The sequence below is a fragment of the Vicugna pacos genome, chromosome 4 (genome assembly GCF_048564905.1).
Source record: "Vicugna pacos chromosome 4, VicPac4, whole genome shotgun sequence".
NCBI classification, from domain to species: domain Eukaryota; kingdom Metazoa; phylum Chordata; class Mammalia; order Artiodactyla; family Camelidae; genus Vicugna; species Vicugna pacos.
The window spans coordinates 57,066,301-57,085,638 of NC_132990.1; the positions used below are offsets into that span (position 1 = coordinate 57,066,301).

The window sequence follows — 19,338 nt, forward strand, 5'->3', positions numbered from 1 at the left end:
TTGGGATTTTCCTCCCTCTTCTGAAACACAGCAGAATATTTGGCGTGTTCATTAACCGTACTTCCATTTATACTTCCATTTCAAGAAAGTTATTTTGGTAATGCTTTCAAGTGACAATAAATACTTCAAAATTATAACCAAGAAACTTGGTTTGAAGTTATAACCAAGGAATTGTAAAGTTTGGGGAAAATTATGTGATTTTTTTTTGGATACATATCCTGTATATTTTACAATATTGGCTTTTGATTCTTTTTCATATTAGCTTGATTGAAACCATTGGCTCAGGCTAATTAAGATTAATGGTTAAGGTTTTATATATGCGCTCTCATCAGCTTTGAAAGAGTAACACAGTGACTCATTGCTAATATTCATCATCTATTTTTGTCACCTTACAAAATTATTCTCAAGTTACAAGATTGTATTAGTGTTATTTTTGTTTGTAGCATCCAGAGATCAAGTAATAAAACATTTTATGAAAATGCGTTATTTTGTTTTGTGATGTGTTTAGCCCAAAGCAGTAACAACACCAGCAGCAGCTACAACTCAGCAGTCGAATTCTGCCACCACTACCACAGTTAGCTCCTCCACAGCACCAGCTGGGGCTCAGGCGCCAACCCCTGCCCCTGCTTTGGCTCCTCCTCCCACACCTGCATCCATCACTCCAGCAACAACGACGACATCCTCTGAACCTGCACCTGCTAGTGCAACGAAACAAGAGAAACCTGCAGAAAAGCCAGCAGAAACACCAGTGGCTACTAGTCCAACATCAACTGATAGGTAAGAACTGGATTCTAGGAAATTGTATCTCAGAATATATTCATAACAAGAACTTCATGTGTGTATTTATTTTGCTTATTGCTTTGATCAAACTAACTTTCAATCTGCTGTGTTAAATTTTTTTCTATACTTTGAACCCTGACTGAAATAGTATGCTTATGTCTGTTTTAATTTCCATAACTGGATTTATATATTCTAAATTGTTTTTTATCCCCCAAGGTTGGGGGAGGGAAAAAAGGGTCAAAGTCATTATTCATTTTCTGTAGACAAGTTAGGAAATACAAATGACCAAAACGAATTATAGAATAACCTGACATTATATTATAACTTGACGTATTATAAATGACTTGACATCTCCCCCAGTCATTATTTATATGTGATCTGTATTCTTTCTGATTATTGTCACATATATCATAAACATACTTCCATGTCAGTAAATTTTCCCACTTGCTACATAATACTGTGTCTGGGTCTGACATTTGTTAGGGCTTAAACTTAGAAAAGTAATTAACATCTTTGGATTTTTTTCCTCTCATCTGTCAAATGTGGATGACAGTAGGACCTATCTCATAGAGGTGAGCTTGTGAAGAAATTTGAGTTTTTGCCCGTTTAGATCTTTTAGAACAAAAGAAAAAGTCCTGGGATATTTTGGGAGCAAGAAATAAATTCTTGTGGGAAGTTGGCAGCTGGGATTATTGAGTAGTTTGTGGCAAAGAATTTTTTTCCCCAGTGATTAATAAAATAGCCAGTGTCTCAGTTCTCTTGGCTGGAAATCGTACGAAGCAATTTCTCCTTTGTCTGAGAGCACACGTTGTATTATGTCCAGTGTGCACTGGCCCTGGATCTCTCCTTGTATTTTGTGACTTCGGTGCAACTCAGGGCCTCAGTGGCAGTAGAGTCCTTGAATCAGAACCAGACACAATGGAAAACCATGTAGCAGGTGGAAACATGGAAGGCTGTCTGTGATAAATACAATGATCATAAGAAATTTAGTCGTGATCCTTCGTTTTAATATTCTGCCTTTGAGTGTGGTTTCTGTGTCCAACCCGGGCAGCCAGGTTGGGTGGGGTCTGAGTCACTGGTTCATTGCTCGCTTGGGCATGTTTTTTTGGTTTGTTTTACGTATAGATCTCTACTGTTATTCAGAATCTTTTCCATTATAGATTATTACAAGATATTTGGTACAGTTCCCTGTGCTGTACAATAGGTCCTTGTTGTTTATCTGTTTTGTATATAGTAGTGTGTGTGTATGTTAATCCCAAACTCAAAATTTATCCTCCACCTTCTTTCCCTTTGGTAATCGGGTCTGTTTTAAAGGAATTGATTCCCTAAAAGGAGAGTACAGATTCAGGTAGTAAAATATTTTCCCAAATCTGCTGCACTTTGCTTTAGGCATTCTGAAACCCCATAACCTCTCCCATATACAGCTAGATTGCTTTCAACACTTACCTAGTGGGAGACTACCCAGAGTCAGGCTATTGCATCAAAAGGCTATTACATCTGTTCTGTATATGGTAGGGAACATACGTGTTTAACAGATTGGTTTTCCAAATCATTCAAACATTGTAAATTTAATTAAATATGTTTTTGAATCAGTACAGTATCATTTTCTTAATTGCTTTAAGCTCCTTTTAAAAGGCTCATGGTGTGAGAATTTCCGGATTGATCAATACATTTTAATGTGCTAATATCATCAATTCATATTTCTTTATTGTCTCTATTCTTTTTATTTCTTCCTGGAAATACAGTTTTATTTCCCTATTCTCAAGAGTCAGGATCACCTTTTCAGACCTAAAGATGTTGCATAAAGGAGTTGATGGTCAGAAAAGTAGGCTCCAGAGTTGCTTACTTACTTGGGCTTTGTACACCAACCATTTACTCTTATTTCCCAAAATTATACACCTCAGAGAAGGGAGAGCACAGAAGGGGAAAGATGAGAGGAGCTCAGAAAGCCAGCTGTTCAAGTACCTTAGTCCCGACATTTGTGCCGTAAAACATTTAGTGTCCTGCAAAGCCCAGGACTCGGTGAGATAATTATCAAGAGGTATGCTGTTACAAATCTGAGGGGTGTCAGAAAGTTTGTCTGCCAGCACTGGCCTGACATTTCATTGCTAGGGATTTGTTTCTTTAGGTCAGTTTTGTTCTTTAGAAACCACCTGTTAAAACAATGAAAATTCCGCTTGTTGATATCTGCCATAGAGAAATTGCACTTGTGCACAAGGACTGTATTTGTAATTAAGGACAAATTGGAACCAACCCAAATATCCAATAGTAAGGGAATGACTTGACTTGTGGTTTGTTTGTGTTAGAGATCTGTGCTATTCTTAGCATGGTAGTCAGTAGGCAGCATCAGTGTCATTGGGAGTTTTTGAAATTAGTTCTTAGGCTCCACCCCAGACCTCTAAATCAGAATTATCTGGGGGTGGGTCCCAGAAGTCTATAGTTTAACAAGCTCTCTTGGTGAAGCTCTTTTTTTTTTTAATAAACATCTTTTTATTGAGTTATAGTCATTTTACAATGTTGTGTCAAATTCCAGTGTAGAGCACAATTTTTCAGTTGTACATGAACATACATATATTCATTGTCATATTTTTCTCACTGTGAGCTACCACAAGATCTTGTATATATTTCCCTGTGCTATACAACATAATCTTGTTTATCTATTCTACATATGCCTGTCAGTATCTACAAATTTTTGAGCTCGCAATCTATCCCTTCCCACCCCCTTCCCCCTTGGCAACCACAAGTTTGTGTTCTTTGCCTATGAGTCTGTTTCTGTTTTGTATTTATGGTTTTTGTTTTGTTTTGTTTTGTTTAGATTTCCACGTATGAGCGATCTCATATATTTTTCTTTCTCTTTCTGGTTGGTGAAGCTCTGAAGCTTCCTAAAGATTGAGAAATTCTGATATCCAATACTACTGGCCAGTTAAAGTATGCAGTGTATATGCATATTAAATGAATTTGGTTTCGAGACTTTGTTATCAGGTGAAAAAAGCAGCAGATTGCTGAGTCATATAGACAATAACTGTAAACCAAACAAAAGCTACCTAACATTGCATATTTTCTGTGGGCAAGCATATTAATGTGTAGAAAAACAGCAAAGGGACAGCACGCTAACTGATAAAGTAGTTTCTTCTGTGGATGGGGAGGGGAGAACTGGTGAGACAGAATCCAGATTGAAGAATGGTGGTTAAACAGTATCTCAGTTTAATCTGTAATGTTTCAAAAGAAATTTTTAAGCAATGTGCAAAAATAGCGCAGATTGTTCTATAAAAGAACTGTAATGAAGGGGACTGATTCTACCAGATAGTAAAATGAATTATACATAGTAATGATTTCAGCAATTTAAAATGGCTCTTACCAGAAAGACTGCTTGGTAAAATAGTCTAGAAACAGACCAAAATACATACTAGGACTTAATATAAGATAAAGATGTAATTTCAGACCACTGTGGGAAAAGTGCTGTTGGGATAAATGTCTAGCCATCTGGAGGTAAAAATATGGATCACATATCTCACACTTAGGAAAATAAATTCTAGATGGATAAAGATTTAATGTAAAAGTGAAACCATAAACTAGAGGAGAGCATGGGGAAAATCATCTTGACCCAAAAAGTTATAAAAGGAAGGATTAATAAATTTGACGACAGAAAATTTCAAGGTTGGGAAACCAAACTAAACATTTCTTAATAATGGTTTGATTTGGTCAATTAAATAGAATACTGTGCGTCTGTGGGAGAAATGGAGGCAGTTGTGGCTCTGCTGGCATGCAGTAATTGTTGAAACACACAAGAGCAAGACACAAGAAACTGATAGTGGTGGTTGTCTCTGGGTAGGGGCCTTGGGCAGGAAAACTTGTTTTCCTATATGTAAAATACAGAGCTGTAGTATATAGTTCTTTTTGAAATTTTGGCTTCTACACAGTAGTTTTACTATCTAGTTAATGAAGATACTTTAAAAATTATACCAAAGGATTGTTTTAATCAAAACGATCATGTTGAGTGTTACAGGGCCAGGCACTTTGTTAATAAGCACTTTACCTACCCACAGTACTCGGGGATACATGGGTACCATTGTTGATTTCACTGTATTGATGAAGAATCTGTAGCTTGAAAAGTAATTTATGCATTCAAACTTTGGTATTTTTTTCATTTCATTGCTTTTGCCATGTTGTAGGGTTTTCTGAGAACGGAAATCTACTGCGTTTCTTTTGTAAACTTGGGACAGAGGCATATGTGTTTTTTGTGTTATGTATGTTTTAATCTAAACTGCTAACTGCAATCTTTACACTTCTGTAAACTTTATTTTTCTTTGGCCTTCTCTTTATGGTCTTTCATTATCTTGTTTGTGTTTTCCTTGTTTTTCCAAACTCATCTTCTGCAATTGCCCAACAGAAACTTAGTCCTTTTAAACTGATTTAAAACTTGGTTATAATTTGGGTTTATCCCACCTCTGCATTTTTTGTTTGTCATGTTCCTTGACCTGAATGCCTTCTTGTAGCTTCTCTGTTGAAAACTTACCTATGAGATCTAACTGAAATTCCACTATAAAGACCTCCAGGCCTTTCCAGTCGAATGCAGTTTCTACATGTGCTGTTTATCATGTATAGGACTGTGACTTAATTTTAGATTATTTAAGTTTTCTTGTAAATTCTTTCAGGGAAATAGTTGACTACTATCTTGCTTGCATTCCTTAAATGTTAAACTATCTGTAAGGATGTTATTTTATGTCTTTTGACGTTTAAAATGATGGATTTGCAGGACAGAATGAATATTAAGATTGAAAATTCTTCCCAAGTGATTAATGTTATGGATAAAGCTTTGCGGTTTAATCTGGACACCTTTTTAAATACTGTAGCCAGACTTTTACTTTTAATTAAAGTCAAAGAATCTCTTTACAAATAGGACAGTTACTAAACTTTAAATTTGACATACTTTCTGATACATGATTTTCTAAAAACCTTTTACCAGCACATCAGGAGATTCTTCTCGGTCAAACCTTTTTGAAGATGCAACAAGTGCACTTGGTAAGTATCCACATTGTAAATAACCTTATGAGAGACAGGGAGAATGTTTAAGTTTCATTTTTCTAGATCATGAAAGTGTGTTCATTTATATTTGCTTATAATCAAGCTGCTAAGTGATTTAGATAATTCAATTAATGTTACTAAAGACTATAAATTAAAATTTTGTTTATTGAATCCTTTAAATTGTACTATTAGAGTTAAGTTACTATTAGACTTTTTTCTTTAAAGCAGATAATTTTCTGTTTTCCAGATGTGGATTTCAAATGAGATATTAACAAAGTTTGATCTGTCTACAGGTTTATTACAGAATATCTTAAAAATGAGTATAAAATGTTCCTAAATCTGTCTCACATTTCATCTTTCTCACCTGTGGCCTTTCAGTTTATAGCCCTATACGTTCCCATCTGCATCTTGTTGCTTATGTTGTGCTTGCATTGAAAATGCCTTTTTATCCTGACTTTTATTTATTTATTTATTTGGGGGGAGATAATTAGGTTTATTTGTTTATTTTTAATGGAGGTGGTGGGGATTGAACCCAGAACCTCATGCCTGCTAAGCGGGTACTCTACCATTGAGCTATATACCCTCCCCCATCCTGACTTTTAATTTCACTTGTTGAAAAATGTTTTTTCTACTCCAGTTCACACCTTATCTGTCAAGAATCAGATTTTTTTGTTTGGTTTTGGGGTTTTTGCCCGTTTTCCCCCTGTAACTTCCTGGTACAGTTCCTGCTGTCACCATGCATTACTGGTCTGTTGGCGGGCATCCCTATTCCTGCCCTTCGGTGCCCTTCTGTACTGCTGGGAATGGTAGAGGGGCAGAAGACTGGGAGCAGCTGGGAGTAGCATCTTCGGTGAAATACAGGCTCCTGGATTCCTTGTTCAGTTACTGCAGCAGCAGGGTTCCAACAGCAGTAGTGTCTCATAAGATAAGGACTTGGCCCTCTGACCTGATTGGGCTTGAACTTCATGATGCTCTCATTGCCATGGAAAATGGCATGTTGGTTGTCCATAGCATGTACTGGCAAAATAGTTGTTTGATCCATCTAAGATCACTTGGATCTACCAAACCCACATTCACATCTTTGAGGAGCTGTTTTCTGGGATTACTCTGCCACCAAATGAGCATGAGTTAGTGTCCAGTCAGGAAAACAGAAATCACTCTATGTCAAACAAGGAAAGGCTTGATCTTAGAAAATTGTACAGGGATAGATGCTGGAAGAGCTCAGGGAGATCAGCTAGAGATCAGTAAAGTGCTCAGTACTGTCAGAGCTGGGGCCAGCTGGCCCTTGCCCCTCGTGCTGCTGAACGCTCTGGCTGTCGCCTTTGCTGCTTCAGTTGGAAGGCATTGATGCTGCCAAGCCGGAGACCACAGCTCGAGTCGCTGCTGCTGCAGACTGGTGGTGATGCCTTACCCTTTACATCTTGTATCTCTTAGAGCAGCCATTCTCAGCTTTATGCTCCTGGGATCCCTTTACTCTTTCATCTTTAAATTATCCAGCCTTTATGTTGGTACCCTGCTTCTTTAAATGTTCCTTCTTTGACTTCTGTGACAACACTCTTTTCTTGATCCATGCCTCTGACTATTCCTTCTCAAGCTTTCTAGTTAATTCTTTCTGTCTAAACTGGCCCTTCCATGTATGGGTTTTGTGTGGTTCTGCCCTAGACCATAGTTCAAAGTTCAGACTCTGGGAATGGCAAATACCACCCATATCCAGTTGACCCTCGAATAACTGAGGGGTTAGGGATGCCAACCCTGCACAGTCAAAAATCCCCATACAACTTTACAGTCTGCCCTCCATATCCATGGTTCTGCATTTGCAGAATCAACCAACCATGGATCATGTGGTACTAGTAGCAGTTTATTGGGAAAAAAATCTACTTAATTAGAGGACTAACACAGTTCAAACCCATATTGCTCAAGGGTCAGCTATACTGTAAGGATTTCCGGAACTGTAACGGCAGTATACATCTCCCTGTGACTTCCCAGACTCATTCTTTAAACTGCCAACTGGAGAACCTATAAGCTCCACAAACTCCTTAGATTCCAAATTGACTCTTTTTTTTTATTCCCCTGTCAGATTCTTCTCCTTGTTCCCTTCTTTGCTTTCATTGTCATCCACTGTCTACCAAATTATTGGCATCAACCAGTAATTTGACTTTCAGCCCCTCTTGGCTCAGTGAGCCCAGGAGTCCTGTTGATTCTCCTTTCTAGTCTCTGGAGTGTTTGTTTCCACTGCCACTTAATTGCCTTAGTCCGTTCCCTTACCCTGCTGATAACTCTTGTATTATCTTCATCTAACTAGTCTATTCCCTGCCACAATGGACTTTCTGAAAGACAAATCCAGTGAGGTCATTGTTCCTTTCATAGTGCCTCCTAACCTAGAAGATAAATCTAAAACTCATTCTTAATGACGTACATACAGTTCCTCATCACTAATCTATTTAAGCCTCAGCCTCATTATCTTTAAAAGGAGAGGAAAATTAACTTTTCTCATAGAGTTCTTACAAGGCTTAAGTGAGAACCACTATGTTAAATAGTGCAGTTCTGATACTCCACAGCTCTTAATTTTATTTATTATTAATGCTGGTTTCTGTAGCTGGAAACTAGATTACTGAAAGTATATTGACATTTGAATGCTGTGTGCTAGAATTATATCAGTAGGTAATTAAGAAGAATATCTTAAGTACTTTATGGGATGGGAAAGCCATTAAGCAGGTATCAGATGCTGGATTTGCTCGGTGACACTTGGTTTTTAAGCTGTGCTTTCATAGCTCTTGGATATCTTTATTAAAAATTCTGCCATCAACAAAGTAAAAAGACAGCCTGTGGAATGGGGAAAATATTTGCAAACTAGATATATAATTAGAGGTTAATATCTGTAATATATAAAGAACTCATACAACGCAATAGCAGAAAAACAACCCAGTTAAAAAGTGGGCAAAGGACCTGAACAGATACTTCTCCAAAGAAGATGCACAGAAGACTAACAGATAAATGAAAAGAAGCTCACACTAGTCTTTATGAAAATGCAAATTAAAACCGCAGTGGGATATCATTTCATGCCTGGTAGAATGGCCGTCATCAAAGACATGGCAACATGCTGGTGAGGATGTGGAGAAAGGGAACCCTTGTACACTATTGGTGAGAGTGGAAATTGGTGCAGCCACTGTGGAAAACAGTGTTTTGAGGTTCCTCAAAAATAGAACTACCATATGATCCAGCAGTTCCACTTCTGGGAATATATCTAAAGGAAATGGAAGCATTAACTTGAAAAGGTACATGAACCCCCATGTTCACAGCATTATTTGCAATAGCCAACACTTGGAAGCAGCTTATATGTCCATCAGTGCATTAGCCATTGAAAATGAGGAAATCCTGCCATTTGCGACAACGTGGATGGACCTTGAAGGTATTATGCTAAGTGAAATGAGTCAGAGACAAATACTGTAGGATCTCACTTATACATAGAATCTTCAAAACAAAATTCAAAGAAAAAGAAGTCAGACTTGTGATTTCCAGAGGCAAAGGGTGGGGGAGAGGAAATTGGAGGAAGATGGTCAAAAGGTACAAACTTATGCCTTAAACTTACACAGTAATGTATGTCAATTATTTCTCAATAAAGTAGAGGGAAGGGGAGTGAATAGAACAGAGTTTTAGTATAATATACTATATGAAGTAAGAGAAAACTTCTGCAGGAAAAAAAAAATCTTTCAACTGATGTTGTCACCTTATGTCAGGGAAATAGTGACCCAAAAATGACACAGTCCCTTGCACAGTTGAACCTGCGTTCAGTTAGGGGAAAGAAAATAGATTGAAACTTTGAATAAATTGCAGGTCATAAGTGATACTAAGAAAATTAATGGTGTCCATAAAGAAAAGGAAAGTCACTTACTTATACTAAGACTAGTTAGGCAGTCCCTCTCTGAGACTGCAGTGTTTTAAAAATGAGAACTGGAGCGTGTGAAGGAACTGACCATCGAAGCCTGGTGTATGTGAAGGTTATGGGGGTCAGAACAGCTATGACCTGTGATGTAAGCTAGAGATTGGTGTGGTTGGAGTGTGGTGTGTGGAGGGTTGTTGAAGTTGGGAACCCAAAATGAAAATTAAGTTTTCTCTATTAAAAGCTCACTTAATGCAACTGGTTGAAGAATGGATTGTAGGCTTGGAGGCAGGAGAGGAAACAGGGTGTAATCCAGACCAGAGATTGTTGTGAAGTCTTGAGTGAAGTCAGGGAGATAGAGGGAGCTAAATAGGTTTGGGATCTAGTCTAGAGGTAGAACCTCCCAGGTATGCTGGTAGGTTAGATGTGGAAGGAGGAGAAAGGGTACTGAAATCACCAAGGTTTCTGGTTCAGGCACTTGGATGTGTAGAAGTGCTGTTAATTGAAATGGGAAGAGCAGATAATAAATGATGGGACACATTTGAGGGAAGATCCAAAGTCACATTCTGGTGGTATTGGTTGAGGAGGGAGCAAATGTAAGGAAGTGACACAACATGTGCAGACAGCTATGGCTGTGAAGGGAAGAGAGCAGACAGATGGCCAGTTCCTGAAAGAGAATGAGGGATGCAGTCAAGGAGGCATGTTTTTGTCTTTAGGATGACGTTCTAGGGCATAGTTCACTGCTGATCAGGATAATTAGGTGGACAGAGAAGGACAGGAGATGGACAAGAGAGAACAACCAAAGGGTCTGGTTGTTTGAGGAGGTGAACAAAGGAATGGTACCCAGAATACAAGTGGGAGAGAAGGTGGTTTAAGTGTGGTAGGTTTAAGTTTAGTGGGAGAGAGTTGGCTTTTTTAAAATCAGTGTTGTCTGACGCTTCCATGAAGAGTGAGTCGGGGTTGGAGAGACCTATGGGAAGTGACTTACAGGGATAATAGTGCTTGGGGCGTTGTACCAGTTTTCTATGGTATGGGACATTCTAACTTTATAGTTTCCAACCTCCTTTTCCCTCCTGCTTTGATAATAAAACGTGTCAAGGAAAACGGAACTTACTACAGCATAGTTCATTGCTTAAAATGTCCCTGCTACTTTTCAAAAATCAGTTCGTCTCTTCAGGTTACCTTCCCTGACTTGCTAATTCTGTTCTGTGTGTGTGCTACATTTGTACTTGATTTTTTTTATCATATTTATTAAACATAGCTGTATTCATTTTCTGTTGCTACTATAGTAAGTGACCACAACTTAGTATAAAACAGCACAGATTTATTATCTTATAGTACTGTAGGTTAGAAGTCTGATATGGGGCTCACTGGACTAAAATCTAGGGACTGGATCATTAGGCTAAAGTCAGAGCCTGGAGACTCAAGGGGAGAATTTGTTCTATGTCCTTTACAGCTTCCAGAGGCTGCCCACATTGTTTGGCTCATAGCCCCTTCGTCTGTCATCAAAGGCGGCAGCATAGCATCTCTGACCCTGCCTTTGTCCTCTCTTCCTTACCTCTAATTCTCTGACCCTCTCATCTACCTCCCTCGTACTTTTCAGGACCCTTATGATAACATATTCATAGTTTCCAGGGATGAGGAGGGGTTGGGTTATTCTGCCAACCATGTGTATGTTGTAGTCTACACTGTTACTCATCTTTTTCTTCCTAGCATTGTAGTGTACATATATGCACTCAATAAATTTTGAGGAGAGTGTTTATTTATTAAATGTTCTTTTTCTTTCCCCTCCTTCCACCCACACACACCTTTTTTAGTGACAGGTCAGTCTTACGAGAACATGGTAACTGAGATCATGTCAATGGGCTATGAACGAGAGCAAGTAATTGCAGCCCTGAGAGCCAGTTTCAACAACCCTGACAGAGCAGTGGAGTATCTTTTAATGGTGAGAAACATTTTACTTTCTTTGTTCTAGTTGTTTAAGACCAAAATCTCAGATTTTTTTTTTAAAGGAACAATTGCAGTTCACAGAAGAATAATAATATATGCCAAATTTACATAATGCTTTTATTTTTCTTAGTGTGTTTAACATTTTGTGTTAATAAAATGTAACCTCTTCTAGAAGATTATGATATGATTTTCAGTTAGAAAACAACATGGCTAAATGAGTTGCAAAACTGTCCACTTGAAACTTGGAGTGGTACTTTCTACCCCAGTTATGTTATCCTCAGAGGATGCCACCTGTGTGATTAGGGGGTAAGGGGGCGCAGATTTTAAACCTTATTGAATCCAACATTTTAATAGTTTGTTTGTTTTTTGGCCTGCCAGCATAATCCTGTGTGTACTATTTAAAGCAAAAGTTTCAAGTTGGAAGCCCAAGCCAAATTTTATACCATATATAAATTTTTGTAATTAGTTGCCAGCTTTTAAAAATTCAGAAATTTCTCTTAAAAATTCAGATACTTATTAGCTGGTTTATCTAGACAGTTAAGATCCCAGATATTTGCAAGGATTTAGGAAACGTTTTAGAGCATAGACTCTTTAATTCACTATTTTCCCATTCATTCTTTGTTACCCGACATCATGCATTTAATTTAATGTGTGATGTTACAACTGGTTCCACTGGCATTTGATTTTTAACTTGTTTATAGTCCTTAGCAATTGAGGGCATTTTGAATGAGTTGTGTTTTGTTTTTTGGTTTTTTTTAAATAACAAAGGTTTTTGAGAAATAGATTGTTGTGGGGGTGGACTAAAACCCTTGATATTTTATGACAGTGAATGTTAGTTTTACAGATGTGACACAGGCCAAAGTAAAGTGTATAACCTTGCAATATAAATTAACTTTTTTTTAAGTCTAAATATTTTATTCTGTAATTGTCTTTAGTGTTTTAGAGTATTATCAACAGCCTGAGTTGCCCTAAATATCTTAGAAATCTACAGTCCTAACTCCTTGGGGAATACTATCCACAGTTTAACCCAGTCCTTTGTTTCCAGGCTGTTATTTCTGATAGAAACTCCATTGCAGAGACAAGTTTCAAGAGAGCCCCAGTCTTGAGCAAATAACTGTGCTCCGCCTTCTTCAGTCATTTGTCTGCTCATGTGCATGAGACTCACAAATCCTTTTCTTAGCGTATCATTTTATCTCTTGACTTCTATTTTCCGTTGTCCTCTTGAAGAGAGTCTTTGAAATGCAGGTAGTTCATTTGTTTACCAGTTTGTTTGGAATTGAGGAATCGTCGTATTGACAGTCGTCGTGGCTCTGTGGTCGTCCCTTCACTCCCCACCAAGAAAACACAAGTTACTTAAAAGTGTTGCCTTTGCTTTTATAGAGTGGTTTTTATTCATACCTGATTTGGAATTCTGTATAAGTTTAATAGTATCAGATACTTTGATCTAGTAGATTTGAATTTTTGAGATATAAAAAAATCACTATTTTCAAAGTTGCTACTATTTGGCATCAAATGCAAATGAACAGATGAGGCATGAGTTCATGAAAAAGTTTACTGAATGTTTTTTGATACATTTGCTATTTGTTTCATAGACTGAAAAAACAGCTACCTTTAACTGAGTAGTTTTTGAGACATCTGTGTGAGGGTGACTATATGGGAAGAACTATCAGTCTAATTGAAGGCTGAAGACTGTGTGTGAGAATTTGAGGTAGATCTGTAGCGATGATTAACTTCATAGTTCAACAGACTTGTTTGAGAATTTGCTGGGTGCTTTTGGACCCTCAATCTCTATATAGTTTGTCAACATTTAATAACCCCTCGTGTAAGGGTCTGGATTAGTGGACTCTCAAAAACATTTGTTTGCAGTGCCTAGAGTGACATCTAATGCAGGCAGCCTGCATTGCCCTGCTGTTCATTACCCTTCATTCTTTATATGTTTATGATTTTGTCTTCCATTGAAGCAATTACCATTGCCATGGCTTATTCAAATACAATATTTTCTCCTTTATTCTCCTTCCAAAATCTATGAGGATTTCATAAAGACTGTAATAAGCTGTATGTGAGAAGTCTTGTAAATCGTTAAATTGGGTATTCCAAAAGTTTTGTGCAGTTTTAGATTATAATAACTTCAGGAGATAAATGCCATAAGCTTAAACAAAGCATCACCTAAATATTTAATTCTTTAAGATTCTTTTATACCTATTTACTTTTTATAAATTTTGAATAATCAATTTTAATTATTTGTATGTGATACTTTCTGGAGAACACTTTCTCAGAGCCGTGGATCAGTAGAGGACACCTTGTTTGCTGGCCACTGTTGTCACCTGCTCTGGCTCCACTAGACTTTTTTCCAGGGGTCACTTCACAATTGCCATGTGTGCATATAAACCTCTTTCTTTGGATGATCTTAAGGTTAGGGTTGCAAATAAAATTCTTTCTGTCACTGAACTGGTAAAATAAAAGCCAGGTGTGTCTAATTTGAATAAGATTGGTATTGACATTTTGAAAATCTGAATAGTCTTTTAGTGTTGGAGATAATTAATGCAGATTTAGGATCTTGCCTTAAACTTTGGTGTTAGCTGTTAACATGTGTTGCTATATAAACATCATTTCATGACTTACATTTTTAATTACAAAATTCCTTACTTTACGTTAGATCTGCACTGTCTAGTAGAGTAACTGTTGAGTACTATTGAGTACAAGTAGCTATTTAAATTTAATAAAATTTAAAGTAAATTCTTTCTAGTACCATTAGCCACATTTTAAATTCTCAGCATTTACTTGTAGCTAATGGTTATTTTATTGGACAGTATGGATATGGAGCTTTTCCATCATTATGGAAAGTTTTATTGGACAGTGCTGCTCTGTGTTACAGCAGTGTGGGCTCATTTACCCCACATTCAGGCCTTTTCTAATCTAAAAACTTAAATATATGCAGATTTCAGTTTTTAATTGAAGCAGACACCTGTGTTTGATGCTTTTAGAAGTCAGATATTAAATAGACTCATAAATCTCTTACTCTGTATAATATTGAACTAACTGAATGATGAGATTAGTTTTAAAGCTTGGAAATTGTGTTGTAGGGAATTCCTGGAGACAGAGAGAGTCAGGCTGTGGTTGACCCCCCTCCAGCAGCTAGTACTGGAGCTCCTCAGCCTTCAGCGGCGGCAGCTGCAGCAACTACGACGGCCACTACTACAACAGCAAGCTCTGGAGGTAAGGTGGGACCTCAGGGGAGGAGGTGGTCCTGAATTGTCACTGTAGCAGAGTTTAACCTGAAGCACTTTGGAGGTGGGTTCATTCTCAAAGCATTTTGATAACTCTTAAAACAAGTTCTCTGTTCATTAGTGTTAGAGAAGAGCCCAAGAGAAATTATACCAAGTGGATATAAAAGATACTCTTGCTTATATTAAACATCATTGCTGCAGTTTTGGCCAAGGGCATATTCTGTTTAGCTTACTCTAGGGAAGAAACGCCTCCCGGTGTGCATTTAGTGTTACAGTCTGAAGCCATTCGGAATGGTTTGCTCGCCTTGTCTCTTTCTCCTTATTAAATGTCAGAAAGTTTGTATAATTTCAAAGCCAGTAGGATCTTAGTATTTATTATAGAACCAAGGAAATAAAACCTGGGAGGCTTAAAATCTTGTATCTCGAGATGAAAGCAAAGCTTGAATTCAAGTCTCTTTACTGGCCAGCACCCACACTTCCATTGGCAAAGCCTGGAGCCCGTGGTAGGCCCAGGAATTATTTAATGTTCTCCTTTGCTCTCTCTTTTGTAAAATTGATGAGTAGTTCAAATTGTTAATTTTGAAGAGACCATTCTTTTATGTATTTCCTACCTCCAATTATGGCAGTCAGCTCTGGTTAACAAAAATCCCTGAGGCTTTCATTTCCTGAGATTCAGCATGGGAGTGGAAAGAGGAGGCCCCTCTTTGGTGCACTTTTGGGGAACTGTCCCATTCAGCGGCACTTATGGAGTAACTTAGTTTCTGAGTTGCATTCCCTTCGTATGTAAAACTGGTGTTACACAAAGAAAAATAGCCATGTTGTGTGGTCATTTTAATTTGAATGATTATCTTGAATAATTCAGGAAATGATAGCATACGTCTAAAAAATTCTCATTTCTCATTAATTAACTTCAAAAACGTAATTCTTTTGTATGCAATTAAAGTAGATGGGTTTTTGTTAGTTCTGGCCTGTATATTTTTCTTGGGAACTTCTGAGCATGAGAAACAACTTTTAGTACTTTTGTTTTGACAAAGTGCACGCAGGGCGTAAGTTCCCAGTAATAATTTGATGATATTGAGTGCCCAGCACAAGCAGTTATAGGAAAATGCCATTCTTTTAGTATTCTGTACTCTCTACCTCAGCTAATGGTAATAATTTCTGCAGTATAGGACTTGCAAGTTGTTAAGTTTGAAAATTTTGTCATTATTTACTTAATTCTGTATACATCTGAGAACTCAAATCATGTTTTTTTCTTGCCAGTGTTTGCTATCCAAATTATGATTGTATATATGTCATTGCTATTTTTGTTTAAAAACGTTATGTGTATTTTAGGACATCCTCTTGAATTTTTACGGAATCAGCCTCAGTTTCAGCAGATGAGACAAATTATTCAACAGAATCCTTCCCTGCTTCCAGCATTGCTACAACAGATAGGTCGAGAAAATCCTCAGTTACTGCAGGTGACTATTTAATCAGTTAATTTCCGAAGTGGGTATACAGTGTATCACATTCTGTAAAATTATATGAGCACCCCTTCCCCTCCATTAAGTCTGTAAATCATTCTTCTAAGCTATACTCAATACAGTATGCAGTAGATAGACTTGGAGGATGGGTTAATTTAGTCATAAACTATGTTTGGGAAACATTAAAGAATCTGAGAAACTCTTTAACAAAAAAAAAAATTAACTTTCGATTTTTCCCAAGCTTATTGCTAGTGGTGCACTGCCTCATAGAAAACGTACTTGTGGGCTTATTTAATGCTCAGGTCATGAAGCATTTGAGTTTTGTATGAGATTGTACTGCCTGCTAATGTGGAAGATAAAACATACATGTAACTTCTGTTTTTTTCTTATAGCCGTCAAGTAGTTTTTTTTTTTTTTAATAATGATGAGGGGTTGTTTATGAAAGATAATTTGAATTCTTTTAATTCTTCACTGTTTACCTCACTTGAAGTACTGAATTTCTTTAATAATGTTCAAGAAATCACATCCTTCCAAAGAGTGGATAATCCAGAATCATTCTAAAATAATGCAGTTGCAAGTTATAGCTTTCTTTCTTGTTTGTATTAGAATTCTTATTTTCCTGGAGATACATCTAGCCAACGTATTGTTTTTCTCTGTCCTTCAAATCACTGCAGCAAATTAGCCAACACCAGGAGCATTTTATTCAGATGTTAAATGAACCAGTTCAAGAAGCTGGTGGTCAAGGAGGAGGGGGTGGAGGTGGCAGTGGAGGAATTGCAGAAGCTGGAAGTGGTCACATGAACTACATTCAAGTAACGCCTCAGGAAAAAGAAGCTATAGAAAGGGTGAGTTTAAGTAAAACTTGAACGTTGACTTCCTTGGTCACACTAGTCACATTTTACATGCTCAGTAGTTACATGGAGCTGGTAGCTCCTGCATTGGATAGCCCAGGTATAGAGTATTTCCATCATGGGAGATAGTTGTTACTGAATAGAGCCAGATAGAGCATTAACCTCGGGATTGCAGTACAGACAGTCTCTTCTCGGCCCTGCTCTCCATCTTGTTTGTGAAGCTGAGAGACTAGCAGCAGATACCAGTATAGCATGAAATAGTTACACGTGTATAAAGGAGCAAAAAATTGATGTTTCTGAAACATTAATGTTTTAAAATTCGAGAAGAAAAAAATGATATTAAATATATGCCCCATTCAAGATTGTATTTTTTTAAAATTTATGTTTCAAATTTTACTTCAGTGTTGTCACTAATTGTAAAATAGCTGTGTATATGAATTATGTAAAATACATGTAGAGTAACATCAGAACCTGGTACCCTGATTCTCTTTCCACCCGTACCAGGTCAGCCTATGTGTACTACAGTAACCTAGTTTTCGTGATACTGTGTGACCAGTCATTCATTTTTCTCTGGGCCATTGTTAACACTTGTAAAGTGGGAATCACAGTTCTTGCCCTGTCTTGTCTTACAAAGTGCTTTGAGATAGAAATCAGAGAAAGTACATTTTAACTTAGAAAATCATCTGGGCTATAATTTGCCCTGTTCATGACAACGGTAGACAATTGCCTCAGTTGTTCTATAGCAACCTATAGCAACCTTTTTTTTTTTTTTTTTTTAAGTTAGGGTTGTCAGTCTTGGATTTCTGTGTTCCTTGTGCTGTTGGTGTCATACGAGAAAACATTGCCTAATCCAAGGTCAAAAGATTTAGTCCTGTATTTTCTCCAGAGCTTTATAGCTGTTACATTTAGGTCTGTGATCCATTTTGTTACCTTTGTTTATGGTGCAAGGTGTGGGAGTCTAGCATCTATCTTTGCATGTGTATATCCAGTTGCCCCTGCACCATTTATTGAAAATACTGCTCTTTTGCTATTAAATTGTCTTGGCATCCTTGTTGAAAATCAGTTGGCCATAAATGTGAGGATTTATTATTGGGCTTTCAGTCCTGTTGCATCGATCTATATGTTTATCCTGTGGCAGTACTTCATTGTCTAGATAACTCTGGCTTTGTGGTTAAGTTTTCAAATCGGGAAATGTGAGTGTTCCATATTTGTTCCTCCTCAGAATTGTTTTGACTGTTGTGGATCCCTTGCATTTTCATTATGAATTCTAGGATTTGCTTGTCTAATTTCTGCAAAAAGAAAGCTGGCTGAGATTTTGATGGATACTGTGTTTTTTTTCTGTAGATCAGTTTAAAGGGTATTGCCATGTTGGCAATATTAAGTGTTACCAAGCCATAAACATGGGATGGAATGTCTTTCCATATTAGATTTATATTATTTCTTTCAGAAATTCCTTTAGTTTTCAGTTGATAATTCTCTTGCTAAATTTGTTTCTGAGTTTTTTTATTTTTTATAATGCTGTATAAAGAATTGTTTTCTTAATTTCATTTTTGAACTATTCATTGCTAGTTACTTAGAAATACAATTTAATTTTGTGTATCATGCAACCTTCCTAACTCATTTATTAATTCTGATAATTTGTGTATATGTTCCTATATATTACTTGCAGGTAGACATAGTTTTTCTTTTTCAAAATGATGCCCTTTATTCATTATTCATATTTATATGTTATTCACATGTGCTTATTTGCCTAATTGTCCTGTCTAGAGACTCCTGTGGATTGGCAAGAGCCAGCATCCTTGTCTTGTTCCTGATCTTTGGGGAAAATAAAACATTTAGATTTTTACCCGTTAAGTATGATGTTAGCTGTGGGTTTCATTAGATTTTTATCTTTATCAAGCTGAAGAAATTCCCTTCTATTCCTCATGTGTTGGGTGTTTTTAATCACAAAAGGGTATGGAATTTTTATCAGATTCTGTTTATTGTGGTTGTGTCCTTTTTTCTGTTAATATGCTTTATTAAGTCGGTTAATTTTTGTAAGTTGGACCAAATATACAAATATATGGGAGGAAACCTATGTGGCCATGGAGTATAATCCTTTTCATATGTTGCTGAAATTGATCTGCTAGTACTCTGTTGAGGTTTTCTGCATCTATATTCAT

General features: G+C 37.1%; 1 protein-coding gene across 1 annotated transcript in view; it reads left to right on the top strand.

Annotated features, from left to right (window-relative positions):
• Nucleotides 1-19,338, top strand: part of RAD23B (RAD23 homolog B, nucleotide excision repair protein) — a 43,163-nt gene that overhangs the window by 19,862 nt on the left and 3,963 nt on the right. Inside the window, exons 4-9 of the mRNA XM_072959874.1 lie at nucleotides 509-777; nucleotides 5,747-5,802; nucleotides 11,503-11,630; nucleotides 14,719-14,851; nucleotides 16,195-16,322; nucleotides 17,000-17,170. Coding sequence (XP_072815975.1) covers nucleotides 509-777; nucleotides 5,747-5,802; nucleotides 11,503-11,630; nucleotides 14,719-14,851; nucleotides 16,195-16,322; nucleotides 17,000-17,170 — 885 coding nt within the window. The remainder of the gene's footprint in view (nucleotides 1-508; nucleotides 778-5,746; nucleotides 5,803-11,502; nucleotides 11,631-14,718; nucleotides 14,852-16,194; nucleotides 16,323-16,999; nucleotides 17,171-19,338) is intronic.